The 22,882-nt window shown below is 40.5% G+C and overlaps 1 protein-coding gene across 1 annotated transcript in view; it reads left to right on the plus strand.

Moving 5' to 3' along the window:
- Positions 1-22,882, plus strand: part of thoc2 (THO complex 2) — a 173,035-nt gene that overhangs the window by 121,581 nt on the left and 28,572 nt on the right. Inside the window, exons 29-33 of the mRNA XM_072270839.1 lie at positions 3,636-3,820; positions 13,004-13,106; positions 14,795-15,243; positions 18,558-18,616; positions 20,018-20,053. Of these exons, the coding sequence (XP_072126940.1) occupies positions 3,636-3,820; positions 13,004-13,106; positions 14,795-15,243; positions 18,558-18,616; positions 20,018-20,053 (832 nt within the window). The remainder of the gene's footprint in view (positions 1-3,635; positions 3,821-13,003; positions 13,107-14,794; positions 15,244-18,557; positions 18,617-20,017; positions 20,054-22,882) is intronic.

Consider the following 22,882-nt stretch of genomic DNA (forward strand, 5'->3'; position numbering starts at 1 on the left):
GTTCCACTGTAAGCTCAAAAATGCAAACAAGATGGCAAGATTTCCTGTTATTAAAAGTAGACTGATGTTGAATGAGCAGCTTTCAAAATTTCTGCTGATTACAAAATTGAAATAATTTTGGCTGAGGTTGACAATGGAATTGTTCTGCAGCAGGGCATGCAAGCCACACAATTCCATTTGATTTCCAGGCAAGTGCGGACTGACAGTTGGGAAGATCATAGTTGGCAATGCATGATAAAATCTGCTGATAATTCTTTTGAGCTCACAAAGAATGGCAACTTTTATGAGTATAAAGTGTTGCATTTTGAGAAGTTAGGGCAGAACTTGTATGGTAAATGACAATGACTAGGTTTGCAAGTTTTTTTTGGTTTCCTGAAAGCAGCACTACAAGTAGGTAGGGTGATGAAGAGGGTGTTTTGTTGCGAGCATCGAGCGTAACAGTTGGGACATATGTTTCAATTGTACACAATGCTGGTGAGACTTGGAATACTTGGTGCAGTTCTATTTGCTTAGCTATAGGACTGATGTACTTAAGCTGGCACGGGTGTAGAAAAGCTCATAAGGATGTTGCTGAGGCTGGTGAACAACTCTTGTACTCTCTTGAGGTGCTGGAGAGCTGTTACATTTTTACCATGTAAGCTTGGCCGGTATCTTCAGTTGATTGAATTCATAGTGGGGTGGGGGGGGGGTAGAGTGGACAGAAGACTATATCAATTCTTTTTATGTCTACTTATTTAAAAAGTATTTTTGGACGGGAAAAACAGCTGTTTCGGGCCATGACCCTTCATCGAGACTGGAATTGAAGAGGGCAGAAGCCAAAATAAGATGGTGGGGGAAGAAGAAGGAGTGAAAGCTGGCAGTGATAGATGAGACCATGTGTTTTGCCCTGAATTTGTGGTAAGGGAGGAGGTGTAGAGGGCAATTGTAGTACTTGTCAAATCTGATGGGGTCATCTATTCAGAGCTCCTGGTACTGCCTTCTCTATATCGGTGAGGCCCGACATAGATTTGGAGGCTGCTGCATTAAGCACGTCAAAAGGCAAGATCTCCAGGTGGCCACTCATTCCAGTTCGATTTCCCTTTCCCATTCTGACATGTCTGTCCACGGCCTCAATTGCCACAATGAGGCCATGCTCAGGTTGGAGGAGCAACAGCTCCTATTCACCCTGGGTAGCCTCCAATCTGATGGTATATTGGTTTCTCTAACTTCTGGTACCATCAACCTCATAGTTCCCTTACCTCACACTGCTTATTTCTACCTCATACCCAAGATCTGTGAACCAGGCTGTCTGCATAACCCTTTTGTCTTTTTCCTGCTCTTGCTCCATTGAACTCATATCTGCCTATCTCACCTCCATTCTATCCTCCTTGGTACAGTCCCTTCACACCTACATCCATGACACTTGACATGCTCTCAATCTTAACAACTTCTAATTTCCTAGCCCTGATTACTTTATATTCACTGTGGATGTCCAGTCCCAATACACTTCTATCCCCTATCAAGAAGGCATTAATTTCTCTGCTTCTTCTCTACAAAAGACCCAACCAGTTCCCCTCCATCACCACCCTCCTCCATCTGGCAGAGCTGGTACTCATCTTCAACAATTTCTCTTTTGGATCCTCCTGCTTTCTTCAAACTCAAGGGGTAGCCATGGTCCTGAGCTGTGCTTGCCTTTTCGTTGGCTACTCGGAGCAGTCCATGTTACAAGCCTTCCCTGGTAATGCTCCCCAACTCTTTCTGTGCTACATTGATGACTGCACTGGTGCTACTTCATACACTTTTGCTGAACGCATCCATTTCATCAACTTTGTCACCAACTTCACCCTGCCCTTAATTTCACTTGGTCCATTTCTGACTGTTCTCTCCCTTTCTTGATCAGTGTCTCTATCTCTGGAAACTAACTGTCTACCGATGCCTTTTATTAACCTGAAGTGAGGTGAGGAAGGCAGTGAATGGCCTATAAAATTGCTGTTCTCTTTTCTCAGCTACTTTGTTTCAGTTGCATCTGTTCCCAGGATGTGACTTTCCTTTCCAGGACTTAGGAGATATCCTCTTCCTTCAAAGAATGGGGTTTTCCTTCCTCCACCATTGATGCAGCCCTCATCTGCATCTCTAACATTTCCTGGACATCTGCGCTCACCCCATCTTCCCAACACCTTGAGTTCTTCTTGTCCTTGCCGACCATCCCATGAGCCTCTGCATCCAACTTATCATTCTCCACATCTTCCGCCAAGTTCAACAGTTTCCTACCACCAAACACATCTTACTTCCCACCCCCACCGCCACCCCCTTCTTTCTGCAGGCTTTGCTTCTTCTGTGATTCTGTTGCCTATTCATCCCTCCTCACTAATCTCCCTCCTGGCACATATCTTTGCGATCGAAAGATATGCTACACACTTGCCCATTCACCGCCTTCCTCACCTCAATTCAGGGCCAGAAGCAGCCCTTCCAGGTGAGGCAACACTTCACTTGCAAATCTGTTGGGGGGTCATCTGTTGAATCTGAAGCTCCCAATGCAGCCTCCTCCACATTGGTGAAACCTGACATAAATTAGGGGACTGCTTTGTTGAACACCTCCGCTCCATCTGCCAAAAGAGGAAATTCCCAGTGGCAAACCATTTTAATTCCTATCCCATTCCTGTTCTGATAACTTGTTCCATGGCCGCCTCTTTTAACATGATGAAGCCACTCACAGGGTGGAGGAACAGCACCTCATCTATGTAGGTGACCTCCAACCTAATGGCATGAACACCGATTTCTCCAACTTCTGGTAATTTTTTCCCCTTACCCTTCCCTCTTCTATTCTCCACCCTGGCCTCTTGCCTCTTCTCTTCGTCTGGCTATCACCTGGTTCTCCTCTTTCTCCCCTTTCTTTCAATAAACTATTTGCAGTTTAGTAACCTTTTTTTCAGTAGGCCATCTGATTCAGGATTAATTATAATGTTTTACATGAATTAGTTTGAGCATCCCTGCATCTATCTTGATCTATGTTTCTAAATTGTGTTAACTGTGGGCCATTCGATAAGATTATTCATGCAGTTTGTAATAACAATAAATTAGCCTGGGACATTTCTGTACAGTGAAGACCAGTCTGTTTTGATCATTTTGGTGAAAACGTGTTCAATCTGAACCTGTCTTGAATTGATTGTTCTTGTTTTTGGTTTCCGTTAATTTTGATTCTCCATCAGTTAGTTGATAGGTTGATAAGCTATTAGGCTGCTATAAATTACCCCTTGTGCTTAATCAATGGTAGAATCTTAGGAGAGTTGATGGGAATGTGGGAAGAATAAATTACAGGGAAAATTGTGGAAGAATGGGATTGATTTGTGATACATGTTCAATGTGAATTTGAGAAAAGACGGTTATGGAACCGCTGTATTGCAGAACCACTGGGAATTTTGAAAAGATTGAAAGCTGTTACAATCCCTTTTAAGAAAAGAATTGTATTTTAGATACAATTCCTTTATATGTTGATTGAAAATCAATTTCATTGAACGCTTACCAACTCCCAAGATATTTAGTTTTAGTTGTTCAGTTTTTAGCTGCTCAGTTCACTTTATCTAATGTTTTAAAATTAAACTGTAACTGTCTTCCAAGATTTGTTTTCTGTGCTTAACACTCTGTGCGACTTGCAGCTATTCTGGCCAGTTGAAAAGTAGGAAACCATACATGGTCCCTGAGAATGAATTTCATCACAAGGATCCACCAGCAAGAAGTGCAACACCTGCAACTGTTCAGAATGGACCAGGCACAATCACGCAACCTGCTGCAGCATCCACCAATGCAGCCAAAGCTGAAGAAGGCACAAATGAGGAAACTGGTAAGAAAAGTTTTTTTCTGTATTTCCAACATGCGTTGCAACTAATCACCTTTTTAGGATTAATAGTGTAAGAATTCAGTGATGTGCAACTAACTCAGTGAAGGCCTTGGTAATAATGTATTATTGAGGAGTGGAGAATCAGACAGGCTTTTGCTTGTAATCCAGCAATGCTTGCTGGAAAAATGCATTTGTGCAGATGAAGACAAAGGCAGGATGAGGATTAACTGTAGAGTTCTTCAAAAGTGGCAGTATTCATTTTTAAATGCATTAGTTTAAAATGGTGCTTTAATGTCATTTTACAATGAACTCCAGCAAAATTAAATGTTGTCTTAAGGAGCAAGGAACAAAAATAATTAAGGAATAAAAATAAATAACAATTTAAAATGTTTAGGGTTAGCTTATTATTTTTACTGTAACTTGCTTATGCTGATGGTGAATAACTAAGAGGACAAATACAATAATAGGAATTAAGTTGCAGATCACTCACCTTCCAGAGACTCAATTATTTTGTCCCATTCAGACACCAAATCAGATCTTTCAAGTTGAATTCAATTTGATGGTCTCTCACACATTATTTCATTGTTAACTTTGCTTTCAATATACTTCTGATTTAATTGTGCTTTAGAATCTGAGATTTTTCAATAAATTGCCCCTCGATTGCTTATTTAAAAAGTTAGATAGTTGGTAAAGACTTCCCTATGAATGCAAAGTGAACTTTAAAACATTTGGGGTATAGCTCTGACTGATGTCAGCTAAGGAATCTCTTAATTGTGACTAAAATTTCATTTAATATATCCAGTTTGGTTTCTGCCTATGAAAGCACGAAGTACTGGAAATACTCAGCACTTCAGACAATATCTCTGGAAAGAGAAGCAGTTAATGTTTCAGATCGAAGATCTTTCGTCAGGAGGAATTCTGACAATGGGTCACCAACCTGAAACTTGTTGTTTCTCTTTCTACAGATGGTATTTGATATGTTGAGTAATTCCATGAGTTGCAGTAAATATTTCTAGCATCTACAGTGTTTTTTAAAATTTTTATTTAGTGGTATCAGAATTAGAGTTTTACTGTATATCCTTGAATATGGAGAACACAAGTGGTCCAGATTTGATTTCCTAGCCCATCCTTCTGATAATCCAGCAGGGGCAAGCTCTCTTTACTGGGCGGAGAAAGATCACCGTCCAGTTGCATTCATACTGCTAGTCTCATATCTCTCTTTCTCTGTAGCTCTGCAACATAGTTAACTATATATGGTTCACTTCACTTAAGTACACAGGGGGAACATTATGGGAAGTAACTGGAGCAGGTGGAAGAAATGCACACGGTCATGGGGAAATGGGCAAACTCCACTCAAACAGTACTCAAGAGCAACTTGAACTGAGGTAGCTGGAGCTATAAGCCTGGGGCAAGAATTATTCACCACTGTTCACTCCCTCGTAATTGCAGCTTTACTTTATCACTATTTGGGATAGGAATTTGTAATGATCGTGGATTTATCAGGTTCACTGTGTATATATCAAACTATAAAATTGTCAGCAACTTTGGTGCTTCTCTCCATGCTTCATTCGTATTGTGATTCAGCAGTCCTCCACATGCTGTGCTATATCTTATCTTCCCTCACCACCGTCAGTGAGAGCTCATGAATTACAAATGGTTACAGGTACTTACAAATTACTTGTAGATATTTACATATCAAGTGCTATAAAATAATCAGACAGAAATTATACATAAACAAGAAAAAATCTGCAGATGCTGGAAATCCAAGCAGCACACAAAAAATGCTGGAGGAACTCAGCAGGCCAGGCAGCATCTATGGAAAAGAGTACAGTGGATGTTTCAGGCCCAGGCACTTCATCAGGACTGGAGAAAAAAAGATGGAGCCAAGAGTAAGGGGGGTGGGTGCGGGAAGGAAGAAACGCAAGGTTATAGGTGAAACTGGGTGGGGGGTAAAGTAACGAGCAGAGAAGTTGATTGGTGAAAGAGGTACAGGGCTAGAGAAGGGCGAATCTGATAGATGACAGAAGGCCATGGAGGAAAGAAAAGGGGGAGGGGCACCAGAGGGAGGTGATGGGCAGATAAGGAGGTATGGTGAGAGGGAAATGGGAATAGGGAATGGTGAAGGAGTGAGGACATCACTGGAAGTTCGAGAAATTGATATTCGTGCCATCAGGTTGGAGACACACCCAGACAGAATATAAGGTGATGCTTCTCCAACCTGAGTGTGGCCTCATCACGATAATAGAAGAGGCCATGCATTGACACGTTGGTATGGGAATGGGAAGTGGAATTCAAATCGGTGGCCAATGGGAGATGTTGCTTTTTTCTGGCAGACAGAGCATAGGTGCTCAGCGAAGTGGTCTCCCAGTCTACTTCGGGTCTCACTGACAGGAGGCCACAGCAGGAGCACCGGATCCAGTAGATGACCCCAACAAACTTGCAGGTGAAGGTGCAAGTCTTTTGGGGTCATCTACTGTATTTGGTGCTCCTGTTGTGGCCCCCTGTATATCAGTGAGATCTGAGGTAGATTGGGAGACGCTTCACCTCACCTTCGCTTCACCTCACCTTCGCTTCACCTCACCTTCACTTCACCTGACCTGGACGGGCAGCAGTGGAGACCAAGTCATTGGGTGTATTTAAGGCAGAGATTGATAGGTATCTGAGTAGCCAGGGCATCAAAGGTTATGGTGAGAAGGCAGGGGAGTGGGACTAAATAGGAGAAAATGGATCAGCTCATGATAAAATGGTGGAGCAGACTCGATGGGCCGAATGGCCTACTTCTGCTCCTTTGTCTTATGGTCTGTTTGGGGCCCTGAATGATAGCGAGGGAGGAGGTGCAGGGGCAAGTATAGCACTTGTTCAGCTTGCAAGGCAAAGTGCTAGGAGGGAGATCAGTGGAGAGGGATGAATGGACAAGGTAGAAGGGAGTGATTCCTGTGGAAAGCAGAAAATAGGGCGGGAAGATATGCTTGGTGGTGGGTTCCTGTTGGAGATGGCGGAAGTCACAGAGAATTATGTGTGGGACGCAGAGGCTGGTGGGGTGGCAGTTGAGGACAAGTGGATCTCTATCCTTGCTGGAGTGGCAGGAGGATGAGGTGAGGGCAGACGTGTGTGAAATTTCCAGAAGATGTTCAATAAGGTGCAGCATAAAAGACTTATCCATAAGATAAGGATACATAGAGTTGGGGGTGATGTGTTAGCATGGATAGAGGATTGGTTAACTAATAGAAAGCAGAAGATTGGGAGACATGGGTGTTACTCTGGTTGGCAATCAGTGATAAGCAGTGCGCCACAGGAGTCAGTGCTGGGCCCGCAACTGTTCACGATTTACATTAACAATCTGGAAGAGGACCAAGTGTAGTGTATCTAAGCTTGCTGGTGACACTACATTGAGTGGGAAAGAAAATTGTGCAGAAGATACAGAGAGTCTGCAGAGATATGGATAGGTTAAGTGAGTGGGCAAGGGTCTGGTGGATGGAGTACAATGTTGCTAAATGTGAGGTCATCCACTTTGGAAGGAAAAATGGAAGATAAGATTATTATTTAAATAATAAAGAATTGCAGCATGCTGCTGTGTGGAGGGACTTTGGAGTACTTGTGCATGAATCAAAAGGTTGGTTTGCAGGTGGCAGCAGGCTAACAAGAAGGCAAATACAATATTGGCCTTCATTGCTAGAGGGATTGAATTTAATAGTTTTGCTGCAACTGTACAGGGTATTGGTGAGGCTGTACCTGGAGTACTGCATGCCGTTCTGTTTTCCTTACTTAAGGAAGGATATACTAGCTGTGGAGGCTGTGCAGAGGGGATTCATCGGGTTGATTGCAGAGATTGGGGGGGGGCGGGGTTCAGACTGTGAGGAGAGATTGAGTCGCCTGGGACTGTACTCGCTGGAATTCAGAAGAAAGAGATCTTATTGAAACATAAAATTATGAAAGGGATAGATAAGATAGAGGCAGGAAATTTGTTTCCACTGATAGATGAGACTAAAACTAGGGAACATATCCTTGAGATTTGGGGAGTAGATTTAGGATGGAGATGAGGAGGAACTGCTTTTCCCAGAGAGCGGTAAATCTGTGAAGATCTCTGCCCAATGAAGCAGTGGAGGCTACCATAGTAAATATACTTGAGACAAGGTTGGATGATTTTTGCATAGTAGCGGAATTAAGGGTTATGGAGAAAAAGCAGGCAGGTGGAGATGAGTCCATGGCCAGATTAGCCATGATCTTACCGAATGGCGGAGCATACCCAACGGGCCAGATGGCCTACTCTTGCTCCTATTGCTCCTATTTCTTATGTTCTTATGAAATAGAAACATAGAAAATAGGTGCAGGAGTAGGCCATTCGGCCCTTCGAGCCTGCACCGCCATTTATTATGATCATGGCTGATCATCCAACTCAGAACCCCGCCCCAGCCTTCCCTCCATACCCCCTGATCCCCGTAGCCACAAGGGCCATATCTAACTCCCTCTTAAATATAGCCAATGTACTGGCCTCAACTGCTTCCTGTGGCAGAGAATTCCACAGGTTCACCACTCTCTGAGTGAAGAAGTTTTTCCTAATCTCGGTCCTAAAAGGCTTCCACTTTATCCTCAAACTGTGACCCCTTGTTCTGGACTTCCCCAACATCGGGAACAATCTTCCTACATCTAGCCTGTCCAATCCCTGTAGGATTTTATACGTTTCAATCAGATCCCCCCTCAATCTTCTAAATTCCAACAAGTACAAGCCCAGTTCATCCAGTCTTTCTTCATATGAAAGTCCTGCCATCCCAGGAATCAATCTGGTGAACCTTCTTTGTACTCCCTCTATGGCAAGGATGTCTTTCCTCAGATTAGGGGACCAAAACTGCACACAATACTCCAGGTGTGGTCTCACCAAGGCCTTGTACAACTGCAGTAGTACCTCCCTGCTCCTGTACTCAAATCCTCTGGCTATAAATGCCAGCATACCATTCGCCTTTTTCACCGCCTGCTGTACCTGCATGCCCACTTTCAACGACTGGTGTATAATGACACCCAGGTCTCGTTGCACCTCCCCTTTTCCTAATCGGCCACCATTCAGATAATAATCTGTTTTCCTATTTTTGCTACCAAAGTGGATAACTTCACATTTATCCACATTAAATTGCATCTGCCATGAATTTGCCCACTCACCCAACCTATCCAAGTCACTCTGCATCCTCTTAGCATCCTCCTCACAGCTAACACTGCCACCCAGCTTCGTGTCATCCGCAAACTTGGAGATGCTGCATTTAATTCCCTCATCCAAGTCATTAATATATATTGTAAACAACTGGGGTCCCAGCACTAAGCCTTGCGGTACGCCACTAGTCACTGCCTGCCATTCTGAAAAGGTCCCGTTTATTCCCACTCATTGCTTCCTGTCTGCTAACCAATTCTCCATCCACATCAATACCTTACCCCCAATACCGTGTGCTTTAAGAGGATAAGGGGTAAGCCTTTTAGGACTGAGATCAGGAAAAACTACTTCACACAGAGAGTGGTGAATCTGTGGAATTCTCTGCCACAGGAACCACTTGAGGCCAGTTCATTGGCTATATTTAAGAGGGAGTTAGATATGGCCCTTGTGACTATGGGGATCAGGGAGTCTGGAGGGAAGGCTGGTGCAGGGTTCTGAGTTGGTTGATCAGCCATGATCATAATAAATGGCGGTGCAGGTTTGAAGGGCTGAATGGCCTACTCCTGCACCTATTTTTCTATGTTTCTATGAAAAGCCTCATCCTGAGAGTAGATGCTGTGGAGACGGAGGAATTGGGAGAAGGGGATAGTATTTTTACAAGTAACAGGGTGGGAAGAGGTATCATCCAGGTAGCTGTGAGAATCAGTGGGTTTATAATAGATATCAGTGGATAAGCTGTCTGCAGAGATAGAGACAGAATCAGAATCAGGTTTATTATCATCGGCATGTGACGAGAAATTTGTTAACTTAGCAGCAACAGTTCAGTGCAATACATAATCTAGCAGAGAGAAAATAAAAAAAAACAATAATAAACAAGTAAATCAATTATGTATATTGAATAGATTATTAAAAAATGTGCAAAAACAGAAATACTGTATGTTTAAAAAAGTGAGGTAGTGTCCAAAGCTTCAAAGTCCATTCAGGAATCGGATAGAAGAGGGGAAGAAGTTGTTCCTGAATCACTGAGTGTGTGCCTTCAGGCTTCTGTATCTCCTCCCCGATGGTAACAGTGAGAAAAGGGCATGCCCTGGGTGCTGGAGTTCTTTAATAATGGACGCTGCCTTTCTGAGACACCGCTCCCTAATGATGTCCTGGGTACTTTGTAGGCTAGTGCCCAAGATGGAGCTGACTAGATTTACAACCTTCTGCAGCTTCTTTTGGTTCTATGCAGTAGCCCCTCCATACCAGACAGTGACGCAGCCTATCAGAATGCTCTTCACAGTACAACTGTAGAAGTTTTTGAGTATATTTGTTGACATGCCAAATCGCTTCAAACTCTTAATAAAGTATAGCCACTGTCTTGCCTTCTTTATGACTACATCAATGTGTTGGGACCAGGTTAGATCCTCAGAGGTCTTGACATCCAGGAACCTGAAGTTGCTCACTCTCTCCACTTCTGATCCCTCTATGAGGATTGGTACGTTTTTCTTCGTCTTGCCCTTCCTGAAGTCCACAATCAGCTCTTCCGTCTTACTGATGTTGAGTGCCAGGTTGTTGCTGCGGCACCATTCCACTAGTTGGCATACTCACTCCTGTACACCCTCTCGTCACCACCTGATATTCTACCAACAATGGTTGTATTGTCAGCAAATTTATAGATGGTGTTTGAGCTATGCCTAGCCACACAGTCATGTGTAGAGAGAGTAGAACAGTGGGCTAAGCACACACCCCTGGGATGTGCCAGTGTTGATTGTCAGCGAGGAGGATATGTTATCACCAATCCGCACAGATTGTGGTCTTCTGGTTAGGAAGTCGAGGATCCAATTATGAAGGGGGAGTGCAGAGGCCCAGGTTCTGCAACTTCTCAATCAGGACTGTGGGAATGATCGTATTAAATGCTGAGCTATAGTTGATGAACTGCATCCTGACATAGATGTTTGTATTGTCCAGGTGATCTAAAGCCGTGTGAAAAGCCATGGAGATTGCGTCTGCTGTTGACCTATTGTGACGATAGGCAAATTGCAATGGGTGCAGGTCCTTGCTGAGGCAGGAGTTCAGTCTAGTCATAACCAACCTCTCAAAGCATTTCATCACTGTCGATGTGAGTGCTACCAGGTGATAGTCGTTAAGGCAGCCCACATTATTCTTCTTTGGCACTGGTATTGGTGCCTTTTTGAAGCAAGTGGGAACTTCTGCTCCTAGCAGTGACAGATTGAAAATGTCCCTGAATACTCCTGCTAGTTGGCTGGCACAGGTTTTCGGATCCTTACCAGGTACTCCATCGGGACCTTCTGCTTTGCAAGGGTTCGCTCTGTTTAAAGACAGCCTAACATCAGCCTCTGAGACGGAGATCACAGGGTCATCAGATGCAGCAGGGATCTTCACAGCTGTAGTTGTGTTCTCCCTTTCAAAGCAGACATAGAAGGCGTTGAGTTCATCTGGTAGTGAAGCCTAGCTGCCATTCATACTATTCATACTATACAGGAAAGGCGAGGGATGTGTCGGAAGGGGGCCAAGTAAATTTGAGGGCAGGGTGGAAGTTGGAGGCAAAGTTGATGAAGTCGATGAGCTCCCGATGGGTGCAGGAAGCAGCACCAATGCAGTTGTCGATGTTGCGTAGAAAAGTTGGGGAGTGATACCAGTGTGGACTTGGAACATAGACTGTTCCATGTAGCCGACAAAAAGGCAGGCATAGCTGGGACTCGTGTGAGTGCCCATGGCTACACCTTTTGTTTGAAGGATTGGGAGGAGCCAAAGGAGAAATTGTTGAGAGTTAGGATGTTCCACAGTACGGAGGAGTGTGGTGGTGGAGGGGAACTGGTTGGGTCTGGTGTCCGGAAAGAAACGGAGAGCTTTGAGGCTTTCCTGGTGGGGGATGGAGGTGTATAGGGACTGGGCATCCATAGTGAAACTAAGATGATCGGGTTCAAGGAACTTGAAATCATTGAAAAGATCAAGAGTGTGTGAAGTGTCACAGATGTAGCTAGGAAGCGACTGAACTGGGGGGTTAGAACTGAGTCAACGGATGCAGATAAAAGTTCGGAGGGGACAGTGAAGACCTGGCACGAATGGGAGCTGAGATCAGAGGGGGAAAGGGGGTTGGTAGTGTCAGAGGAGAGGGGAAGCTGCTCATGGAAGGTGGGTTAAGTGGAAGATGGAGTCTGCGAGGACCCGAGAGCTGTTGGTGGGACCCAAGAGACACGGGATTGCAGAGTGGTTGTGGGGGAAGGGGAGACGGGTTCCAGCAGCAGCACATGAAGTCTCGGCCTTGGGTGCTGTTGGTCAAGGCTGGAGTTGGAGTTGGACGTTGCGCAATCAGCACTTTGAAGATGTCCGTGGTGGTTGGAACCCCCATTGATGGCGGTGGAGTCTGCCTTCTGAATCTGCTCAGGATCGTTAGAACCATTGAGGTTGGCAGTAAGGATCACGGTCTGGAGCAGTCCATGCCTGCCACCTTTGGAGATGGCAGATTCCGTAGTCTGTAATTATACATCTTTTTGTTGATTGTGTTCTTGCCTTCAATTATAGCATAGTCAGTTCTGTGCACCAAAATAAATCTGGCTTTATTTTGTATTCTTTTCGATTTTAGTTTCAAGTTTGGTGTTTGAATTTTTGCTGTCATCATGTGCATCTTTTGTAAATGTTTAAAACATTAGCTAAATTTATGCTTTTCCTGCTTTCATTGTCTATAAGGATTCTTTAATATGATGATTTAATGCGAAGCAACTTTGCTGAGGATCAGTGATCTCTTTAACCTGACAAGTTAGTTACTACTGTCAGAAAGAGGACTTGCATTGCCATGGATTACTAATTCTTGGAGAATGGAATTCAAAGAAATCACACGAGACCTGTTACTATATCATTGAGAACAAAGTCCAGGTCATAGATCTTTTGTAAAAATCATTTTTGCTTTAATTGTTATTATTGTTATACATTAAATGTTGTAAGCATTAGTACACCTTTAATAATTTTTTTTTTTGAATAGACCCACAGGAAGTTCCTTAAAGGAATGGAGCAAGTTTTAAAATCTCTTTTCTTTTTAACAGATAAATTGAAGGAGAAATCTCAGAGTGCTATTAAAGTTACTAACAAAGCAGCTAATACAATACCCAAAGTTATGGCCAGTAATGGAACCAATTCTATAAATAGGTAAGAATTTGGCCTTCCTGTCTGCATGTTGAAAGTTCTAAATGTATCATGGATAGATGGTCATTGAATTTTTACAATTGTTACAATATGAGAAGGGTACAAATTGGATCCAAATAAATCAATCAGTCCCATTTTCCTTGTCTTTCCAGTTTTACTGCAAAATGTTTTCTCTCAAGCCCTTATCCCTTTCTTCACTTATTGGACAACTAGCAAGTTTCAGGTTATAACTGTTTTCTGAGTAAAGATTTTTTTTCTTATTCTCATTGTACTTTTTCCTAGATTTTGCTAATAGGAGCTGTTTCTTTGTGTTTAACTTACTGAAAAAAGAAAAAATCCTGATCATCTCCATGAATATTATCTCTCAACTTTTGTTGGCTCCAAGGAGACTAACTCCAGCTTCTGCATTCTAACTTTAACTGGAATTTTAGGGTGCACATTATTTTGAACAAATTCAACAGAATTTATGTGCTTCTTAGTCATCTATGTCTCTAATCTCATGATCCTGAGTGCTTTACTTACAATCAATCCTCACTGTTTCAAAATATTATAAATTTTACACATTTAGAACTGTGCCATTTAATCTTTGGTGCCTTTCCTTGTTCTTTTTGCCTTAATGTTCTATTTCAGTTAGTAAATATCATCTTGTATTAGTCCATACATGTTATTTTGAAATGGATAGTAAGACACTACAAGATCTATCACACTTACAAACTTGATGTCAGCTACAAATCTGGAAACTCTCCACATCCAAACCAATTAACTTATGTTGAAAAAACCATGGTGGCAGAATGGATCTCGATCGGGTATACTTCAGCAGTCTGGCTAAAAGTATGAAAATACCAGTTTATGTGATCTTGCTTCAGTCTTTTAGCTAATGTTTTATCTGTGTTGCTGCTGACCCTTTAATTTCATTGGTCTGAATTCTGTTTGCTGGCTTTTTGTGTGCAACTTTATATAACTCCTTTTGAAAATCCATGTCAGCATCATCTACTGCATTCCTTCATTAACCTTAGTTATTGCAAAATTCAAAATAATCAGTCATGATTTGTTTTAAGTGAATTGCTGTTGACCCTCAAATACAGTTATTCTTTATAACATTTGTGAATTACATTGAAAATGAATGCCATTTGAACTGGTAAATTCCCTGTTGGCTAAGGGGTGATATTGTCCAGGATGGCTTCTAGAGCTGCCCACTTTACTAATTTGTTTTGTATATAAGACCAAACAGAGAGGAGGATACTTCTTGTGTCTTTGGCTATGAAAGACGATAGTATAATAAGCCATTTCCAGGTTTGATATTGAAGTCATGGGCTATGGTCCTCAAGTTATAAGCGCATTTGAAAATTAATTGGCAAAATTCAACAACTACTTAACTTTATGAATAACTTCTCATATAATTTAGTGTATTAGCAAGACCCATCCATCAGCATCACTTGACGATGCTGACAAAAGCTTGTAAAAATATGTTTGCCTTTTCCTAATGCTAGGAAATTTGAGTATCTTTACTGGCATTGGACTTTTGTTAAAATATATTTTGTCTCTATAGTAAGTTTGTATTATACAGTGCTCTCTGTGAATAGTAGCATACCTTGAAATGTGATTTACTTAGAACGCGAGTCATATGATTCTGCATATGTTCTCATCCTACATATAAAATAAAACATTTTGGGCTTCATATTCTTTTCCAGCAACAAAGTTACAAAAGAGAAGGAAGAGAAAGAAAAAAGTGGGAAGGAAAAAGACAAGGATAAAAAAGATAAGGCAACCCCAGCTGTTCCTCCAGAGGCTAAAGCAACAGCTAAAGAAGTAAAGGAGAAATCAAAAGAAGAACGAATGAATAAAGATGAAAAAATACGCGAGACCAAGGAAAAAACACCAAAAGCAGACAAAGAGAAAGAGAAGATCAGGAAGGATGAGAAGACAGCAAAAGAAGACAAATCCAGGTTGACATCAAGCAGTGCTGAAGCAAAATCACACTCGGAAAAGGAGAAAGAAAAGGAGCAATCCAAGGAGAGAGATGCACTAAAGGAAGCCAAATCCAAAGAAAGTCACACAGGCACTAAAGGAGAAAAATCGGCCTCTGCTGGGTCCTTGAAGTCCCCAGTTCCACGATCCGAATCTTCAGAAACTGATAGGGGTAAGATAGTAAGACAATATATTCTGTTTCATTTTCTTTTTTATGAGAAGAACTTGAAGATATAAATTATTTAATCCCATTTCAACCAACAAAGTAGGCATTTAAAAAAGGAACAAGCATACTTTGCCAAAGTTTTTCTCCAGTAATTACACCAATGGGTCTATGAAAATTTTCAGAGTTGTGTTTAATGATTTGGAAGCTATTTCAAATTGTTCATGAGCAGAGATTTATTTGTTAATTGAAAACAAATTATGAGATGAAAATCAGTTTTTCCATTTGCTTGAAGCAGTTGAAAATACAAAAGGAATAGTAAGGAATGACATAAAATCAGAAGCAGGTCATTCAGAAGTTGGCACATTCTAACTCGTAGAACAGTAGAATCATAGGGAAATACAGCATGGAAACAGGTTACTTGGCCCATTTGGTCCATACTGACTGCAGCATTCACCCCTATTCCCAATTGCCTGTTCCAAGCCCCTTACCCTCACCGATTCAAACTGCATTTATTTATCAAAGTATGTATGCTGTATACAACCCTGAGATTCGTCTTCCCAGACAGCCATGAAACAATGAAAGAAAACCATGGAACCTGTTCAAAGAAAAACGTCAAACCACCCAACATGCAAAAAAAGAACAAATCATGCAAATGGCAAAAAAAGGGGTGGAAAAACACAGAATATAAAATACCAAACCAGTGCAGCATATTCAGTTCAGTTCAGATCTAAATGCCTCTTAAGTGTTGCAATAGTTCCTGCCTCAATGGCTTCTAAATTTAAAAAAATAATAATTTTAATTTTAGTTTTTATCTTGCAATGTTCTAAAGCTTCTCAGGCACTTAAGAACATTGTCAGTGTAATTACAATTGTAAAGCAGTCAAGCATGCAACCGGATCAACAGAAAATATATTACCTACCCAATGGTGGTAGCCAAAGGGATGAATGTTGGTTGGGGGTCTGCTCTTTGATAATTTTACACTTTCTCTCTCTGTCTCTTTTCATCATTACATCTTGAATACTGTCCCTCCAACACTTCCTCTCTATGGTTTTATCATGGGCAACACTAAGGGGCAAAGTTCTTTGTTGCTTCTTTAGCTTTGCAAGGTTTCATAATGAGTTCCCCCACTGGAGGAACTGCCACATGGAAGCTTTATCACTCTTGTGCAATTTAATAACTAATTACTTGCATGTCAAATGCAAGTTAATTAAAAGCTTTATCACTTATTTGAAATAAGTAAATGGTCGTAATCAGGAGGCATTCATGTTTCTGTTAATGGCTCCCTTAATAGTCCTTCATTGATTGAAACCAAACCAAAATTTGACAGCAAACAACAGGAATTCTGCAGATGCTGGAAATTCAAGCAACACACATAAAAGTTGCTGGTGAACGCAGCAGGCCAGGCAGCATCTGTAGGAAGAGGTGCAGTCGACGTTTCAGGCCAAGTCCCTATGTCAGGACTAACTGAAGGAAGAGTGAGTAAGGGATTTGAAAGTTGGAGGGGGAGGGGAAGATCCAAAATGATAGGAGAAGACAGGAGGGGGAGGGATAGAGCCAAGAGCCACATCCCATTCCCATTCTGACATGTCTGTCCACGGCCTCCTCTACTGTAAAGATGAAGCCACACTCAGGTTGGAGGAACAACACCTTATATTCCGTCTGGGTAGCCTCCAACCTGATGGCATGAACATCGACTTCTCTAACTTCTGCTAAGGCCCCACCTTCCCCTCATACCCCATCTGTTACTTATTTTTATGCACACATTCTTTCTCTCACTCTCCTTTTTCTCCCTCTGTCCCTCTGAATATACCTCTTGCCCATCCTCTGGGTTCCCCCCCCCTTGTCTTTCTTCCCGGACCTCCTGTCCCATAATCCTCTCGTATCCCTTTTTGCCTATCACCTGTGCAGCTCTTGGCTCTATCCCTCCCCCTCCTGTCTTCTCCTATCATTTTGGATCTTCCCCTCCCCCTCCAATTTTCAAATCCTTTACTTACTCTTCCTTCAGTTAGTCCTGACGAAGGGTCTCGGCCTGAAACGTCGACTGCACCTCTTCCTACAGATGCTGCCTGGCCTGCTGCGTTCACCAGCAACTTTTATGTGTGTTGCCAAAATTTGACAGCTTTGTTCTTTTTTTTCCTCTTGACAGTTTAAACATGGCTATAGTTTAAGAAGTTTGAACACAATATATTTTTATTTCATACATTATTGAAACATGACCAAATTTGTTTTGCTTTATTTTTCCTGGAATGTAAAAAAATTTTTTCTCATCTTCAGCTAATTGAGTTTTACTTTGGGTTAGCCAAAGGTAAGCCATAAATATTATTTAAAGTGCATAAGCATAGAACTATGATACTGTTTGGAAAACATTAAGTTCTAAATTTGATATATGTGGAATTTGATATATAATTTAACATGTGGAATTATTGTGTGGAAACCAAACACACATGTTCAGACAAGAAATCTCATCTTTGTGATTGCCTCAAATCCCTTCCCTCTGGTTACTCACCCTCAATGTCTTTAGAAGCCTCTTTCTCCTTATTTATGCCATGATTCATTACAATTTTGAATATCACTGTTAAATCTCTTTAGCCGCCTTTGGTCTCTCCGTCCAACAGAACTCCTCTGTCTTTGGCATTACTTCAGTATGTCTTCTATACACCTGCTAAGACCATGAACTACTTACAGTACTGTTTTGAATCTAACAATCAGTCTGGGACCTTGCCATTTTTTGGGATAGATTTAGCAGAAATTTATTCCTTTTGAACTCTTTTGTTCTTTATGAATCCATAGATCTTGCAACTTTAATAGTAATCCCAGGTTGTTCTTAAGTTTGCAAAGATTTCAATAGGTACAGCTCCATTTCTTCTTTTTTCCTGCATCTCCATGAAAATGTTGCATTTTGGTCCTTACTGCATCTTCTTTGCAATAAATTGCATGTGTTAATTTCTATGTCATGCTTCCTCATCAAGTCTATTAAGTCCTCCTCTCTATTTAGATGTTCACCTTAAGCTATTTGAAATTTAAGTAGAGCACAATTTGGGGAACTACATTGTGTAATATCATTTTTATTTCATTTTTTTTTGTAAATGATTCCACCATTTTAGGAAGCATTGTATTTTTTTTTTATTCGCTTTCCATTCTTTCTCTGTTTTCTTAATATAAGGAGAAAGATCATGATCTGTATGTTCTTTGTTAATGATAGTATTATTAATTATATTCTGTATTACTTGGTTCTAAAGAAAATTTTTGTTTTGATTTTTCTTTTTAAATTTGCAATTTACCGCAATCTACTAGACCATGTAATCATTTTTATATTACAGAACAAAAACGGCGCAAGCTCGATTCCCACTCCTCACCATCACATTCCACTACAGTAAAGGTTAGTATAGCCTAAGGAAGGCACCGTCAGTATTAGGCTGTCCTGTTTGGAATGCCGGTATTCTGGAAATAATCGTCTTCCTTCAAGTGATACAAGGTGCAAAATGGAGCCTCTGGAGGTTTCTTTTAAATAGAAAATGCATTCATTTTCTTTATTGGACTATTTTGTAAGCAAATTTTATATAAAAAAAAAAGGCTTCAAGGACCTAGCGAAAATTGTAAATAGTAAGAGGAAAATCCAAGAAAGTTTTTCTTCAAAGTGCCTCAAATTGTATTAAGTGGTCAGTTTTTGAAGTGCAATAATGCTACAAGCAAAATAGCTTCAAGCTGGAGTCGCAACAAGGTGTCAGCGCTGAGAGTGAAGAGCGTTTCAGCACTGAAGAATGTTGGAGTTGTTCAGAATAACCGGATACCTCTGGATTCATCAGGCCCGCTGATGAGCATACTACCAATTCGTGCCTTCTGGGAAGGAAGTAATGGAGGGAATTCCATTAAAGTCTTTAATACCTCCTTGGTGATCTGATCTGCTGTAGTTGTGTAAATTCTGACAGCGTGCAGCTGTTGTTAGTCTCTTCCCTTCATGGGGTTGTTTTCCCTTGGGTGTGCCAGCCTTTTGAATCCTGCCTTAGGAAAATGCAAATATGGCAGCCAAGCCCACCTTCCAGCCAAGAGGGCCGATGGTGTACTACGCAGCACGAAACGTGGGTGTGTCCTAATAGAAGAATCAGGGCAGATGCTTCCTTGCACCGTTTGCTGTATTTATTTTAATGTAGATGAACCCCCCACGAATCCTTGAGTTTGCTGTGGGTTGAAACTTGGAGGAGTATGTGCCAATTCCTGGATGCAGTGCACTGGAAGGGAGGTTAAAGAGCCCATTGTGGTTTGTTGAGCTGCACCTCTTTACAAGATTAACACTTTTAGCATTGAATTTAATTGTTCACTTAGTCTACTCATACAGAAAACAGTATTCTATAACATCACATTTAAAGATTTAATTGATATTTGTTAATGTATATTTTTTAATAGTAACATTTTATATTAAGTATTAAGTAATATATTCAGGGAGTTTTATTTTGTATCTAGTAAATTAATGCTTAGTTGTAAATTTAATATATAGACTACAATTATGAATGACAGCAGCATCAGACAGATTTAAATAATATATCTAAATAAGTTCGAGAAATCATTTTTATCACAGTAAATTGTTTCCTGGAACATAGATTTCAAATGTATTACTGTTATTATCCTGTTCAGTAAGCATTAACAATTCCTAAAGCCTAGTTCCTAAAGGTGTAACTGCATGTCAAGCAAGACATTAGAGTGGTCACCACCTTGCATCCCAAAGTCCTCTGGTTTCTGAGAAGCGCTGCAGCTCATCTGTCATCTCCATTCATTCCTACAGGATGGTCTCGGTGATCACAAAGAATCATCAGCAAAGGTTTGACACTTGAGCCTTATTTAGACAGCTTTTATAGGTGAACTTTTGCAGTCGTCTTATTGACTGTGGTTTCACAAACATTGTCACTTATAAATATATACTTGTATTCCAGAAATGCTTTGACCCAATTTTGTTAATTGTTTTTTTTTAACGCTTTGCTTTTTTACCAGCTGTTAAGGAGCCAATATCTCCTGCTTATATGTTGATTTATTTAACATGATGTGCAAAGCAGAAAATTTGGATTTGCCTGGTTAACAGTCTGATATACTTCAGATATCACAAGTGGGCTGAGCTTGAGAACAAACACCAGCATGGTTTTGATTCGGAATGCTAACTTTCAGTTTCCGCGTGAGCGTGGATTGTCAGAACAATACACCTGACGTAAAGTAGCTTTATCCTCAATGAAATTACTTGCCAGTAGTGTTTGAATTTACACTTGCCTGTCAAGATATTCTGGTGGATTTCTATGGGACTGGTGACACCTCTAAAATGGAGCACCATAATAACCAGGCATTCAGTATCAAAATCTCAAGCTTGGGGTTTAAAGAGTCAAAACTGTTAAGTTGTGTTTAATTGTAATTTCATCTTATTAACTACTTACATATTATTTGTATTTAAAATTGAGTCAAAACCTTTCTGGATATCTTTCTATTCCAGTATTTTTAAAAAAGGAAAGATAGGTGTACTTTTTTTTACCATTTTAATTGTTGATGTATTTTGGGAAAATATTTTTGATTCAGAATATTTGCTTCACTTGCAAATTGAGATGCTTTGCTATCATAGTGTAAAATATTGAGATTGATTAAGACATCACTGTGGTTTAGTTAATCTAATTATTATTCTGTTGAAGTACATTTGCTTGTTAGCTTGAATTAGAATTTAAAGCACACACAAACCTTTGTGAACATTGGCCATGGCAAATACCCCTGAGTGGTTTGTTAAAATTCGGCTTCCCATGAATAGTGATTGAATGGGATTGTTGGTAAGATAAGCAGAACTTTTTGAGTAAAATTCATCTATTTTGGTTACTGTTAGTGTTCTTAACTGAGCTGCCATCACTTTTCAAAACAATATTCATTTGGAAGTCTTGTTGATTCATTGCTGATATATTATTGGAAATCTCCTTGATTATTCATAAATGTAATTGATGACTTTATTGGAAACTTATGGATGAGTAAAACCTATAAATGAATCTTTTTCACCAGTTCATCTGAAGGAGAACAATCTGAAATATTTTCCATTATATGTCATTATTTTGTAACTTTTTTATTTGGTAGCAAAGTAACTTCAATATGTTTGTATTTGTATGGCTGAGGCAAATTAGTCCTGAAGTGCATTATTTTATGTGATGAATTGTTATCAGTTTTATTCTGACTCATTTATCCGTAACCCTTCAACTTACCTGTGTTACTGGTTACATAGAAGGATTGTGGGATGTAAGCAGCATTTCAGCTTATGTTTGTAATCATTACTGATTTTGAGAACAAAAGCAGAAAAAAGATGGAACTGCTTAGCAATCATGTTATATCTGTCGGAAGAGAAATAGTCAACATTAATAGTTAGAAATCCACCATCAGACCTTGTTTCTCCTACAGAAGTGGCCTAACTTGCTGAGTGTTTCATTCTTTTCAGTTTTAGTTTTAAATATTCAGCTTTTGCAATTTTTTGGACATTCACTGCAGATTTTTGTTTATTTATCTATTCTATAATTTCATAGTTATTTGACTATTTGCTTGAAGCTTGGGATTAATATTGGAATAATACATCATTATCAGCTTGGTATAATTTTTTCTAACTTTCTCTTTGTTGGATTTCAATAACAAAATGATTACTTGTTTACTGCATACAACTGCTCAAGGTCTTCAAGCAGTAAGACCAGAAGATCATTGGAATACTATACAGTTGAAAAAAAAACCTTTTATTTGATCCTTTAAAAGAATTGTGACTTACTGCATTGGACAGATGTCCAGGTGATGGATTCATAGTAAACACGAGGAATTCTGCAGATGCTGGAAATTCAAGCAACACACATCAAAGTTGCTGGTGAACGCAGCAGGCCAGGCAGCATCTCTAGGAAGAGGTACAGTCGATGTTTTGGGCCGAGACCCTTCGTCAGGACTAACTGAAGGAAGAGCTAATAAGAGATTTGAAAGTCAAAAATCAATCTTCAAATCTCTTCCTTCAGTTAGTCCTGACGAAGGGGCTCGGCTACTGCAGTAAGTGTGTGAGCACGTTCTGGACTTGTATTACATTGGTATTATAGAATGCACTAACTCTTTCTTCTGCTGTTGGTTCCATAGGAAGCATAATGGCATTAGGTAATTAACAAAGTTAGGGCCAGTTACTTACTGCATTTGATCATCTTCAAACTCCCAGGATTACACCAGCCAAAACTGCTGAATGTAACCCAGTCTAATTCATTTCAATGTGGTTGCTGATTTCTGTTACTAAAATTAAGTTTAGCTTAGTATTTTTGTTTATTTTTCTGTCTGTTTGTTATTTGTTAACCATTGCTTAACATATATCCAAATTTATTTATTATTGAATCAGCTACAAGGTGTTAAATGTCTCTAATTATCAGAGACATTTAAAAGCACTAAAATAGGCTTATGCCAATATCAGCAATTGTCAGGTTAGCGTGGAAAACAGTGCAGCCCAGCAACCCCGATTTAGCCCTAACCTAATCACAGGACAATTTACAATGATCAGTGAACCTACCAAGCGGTCACTGGGAGAATGTACAATCTCCTTACGCTTCCATTCATCAAGTGTACGCTGGTATAATCATCAATTCGTAAACTATCTATTCTTGGCCCCTTAAAGCACCAG

This window comes from Mobula birostris, chromosome 10 (genome assembly GCF_030028105.1).
Source record: "Mobula birostris isolate sMobBir1 chromosome 10, sMobBir1.hap1, whole genome shotgun sequence".
Lineage (NCBI taxonomy): Eukaryota > Metazoa > Chordata > Chondrichthyes > Myliobatiformes > Myliobatidae > Mobula > Mobula birostris.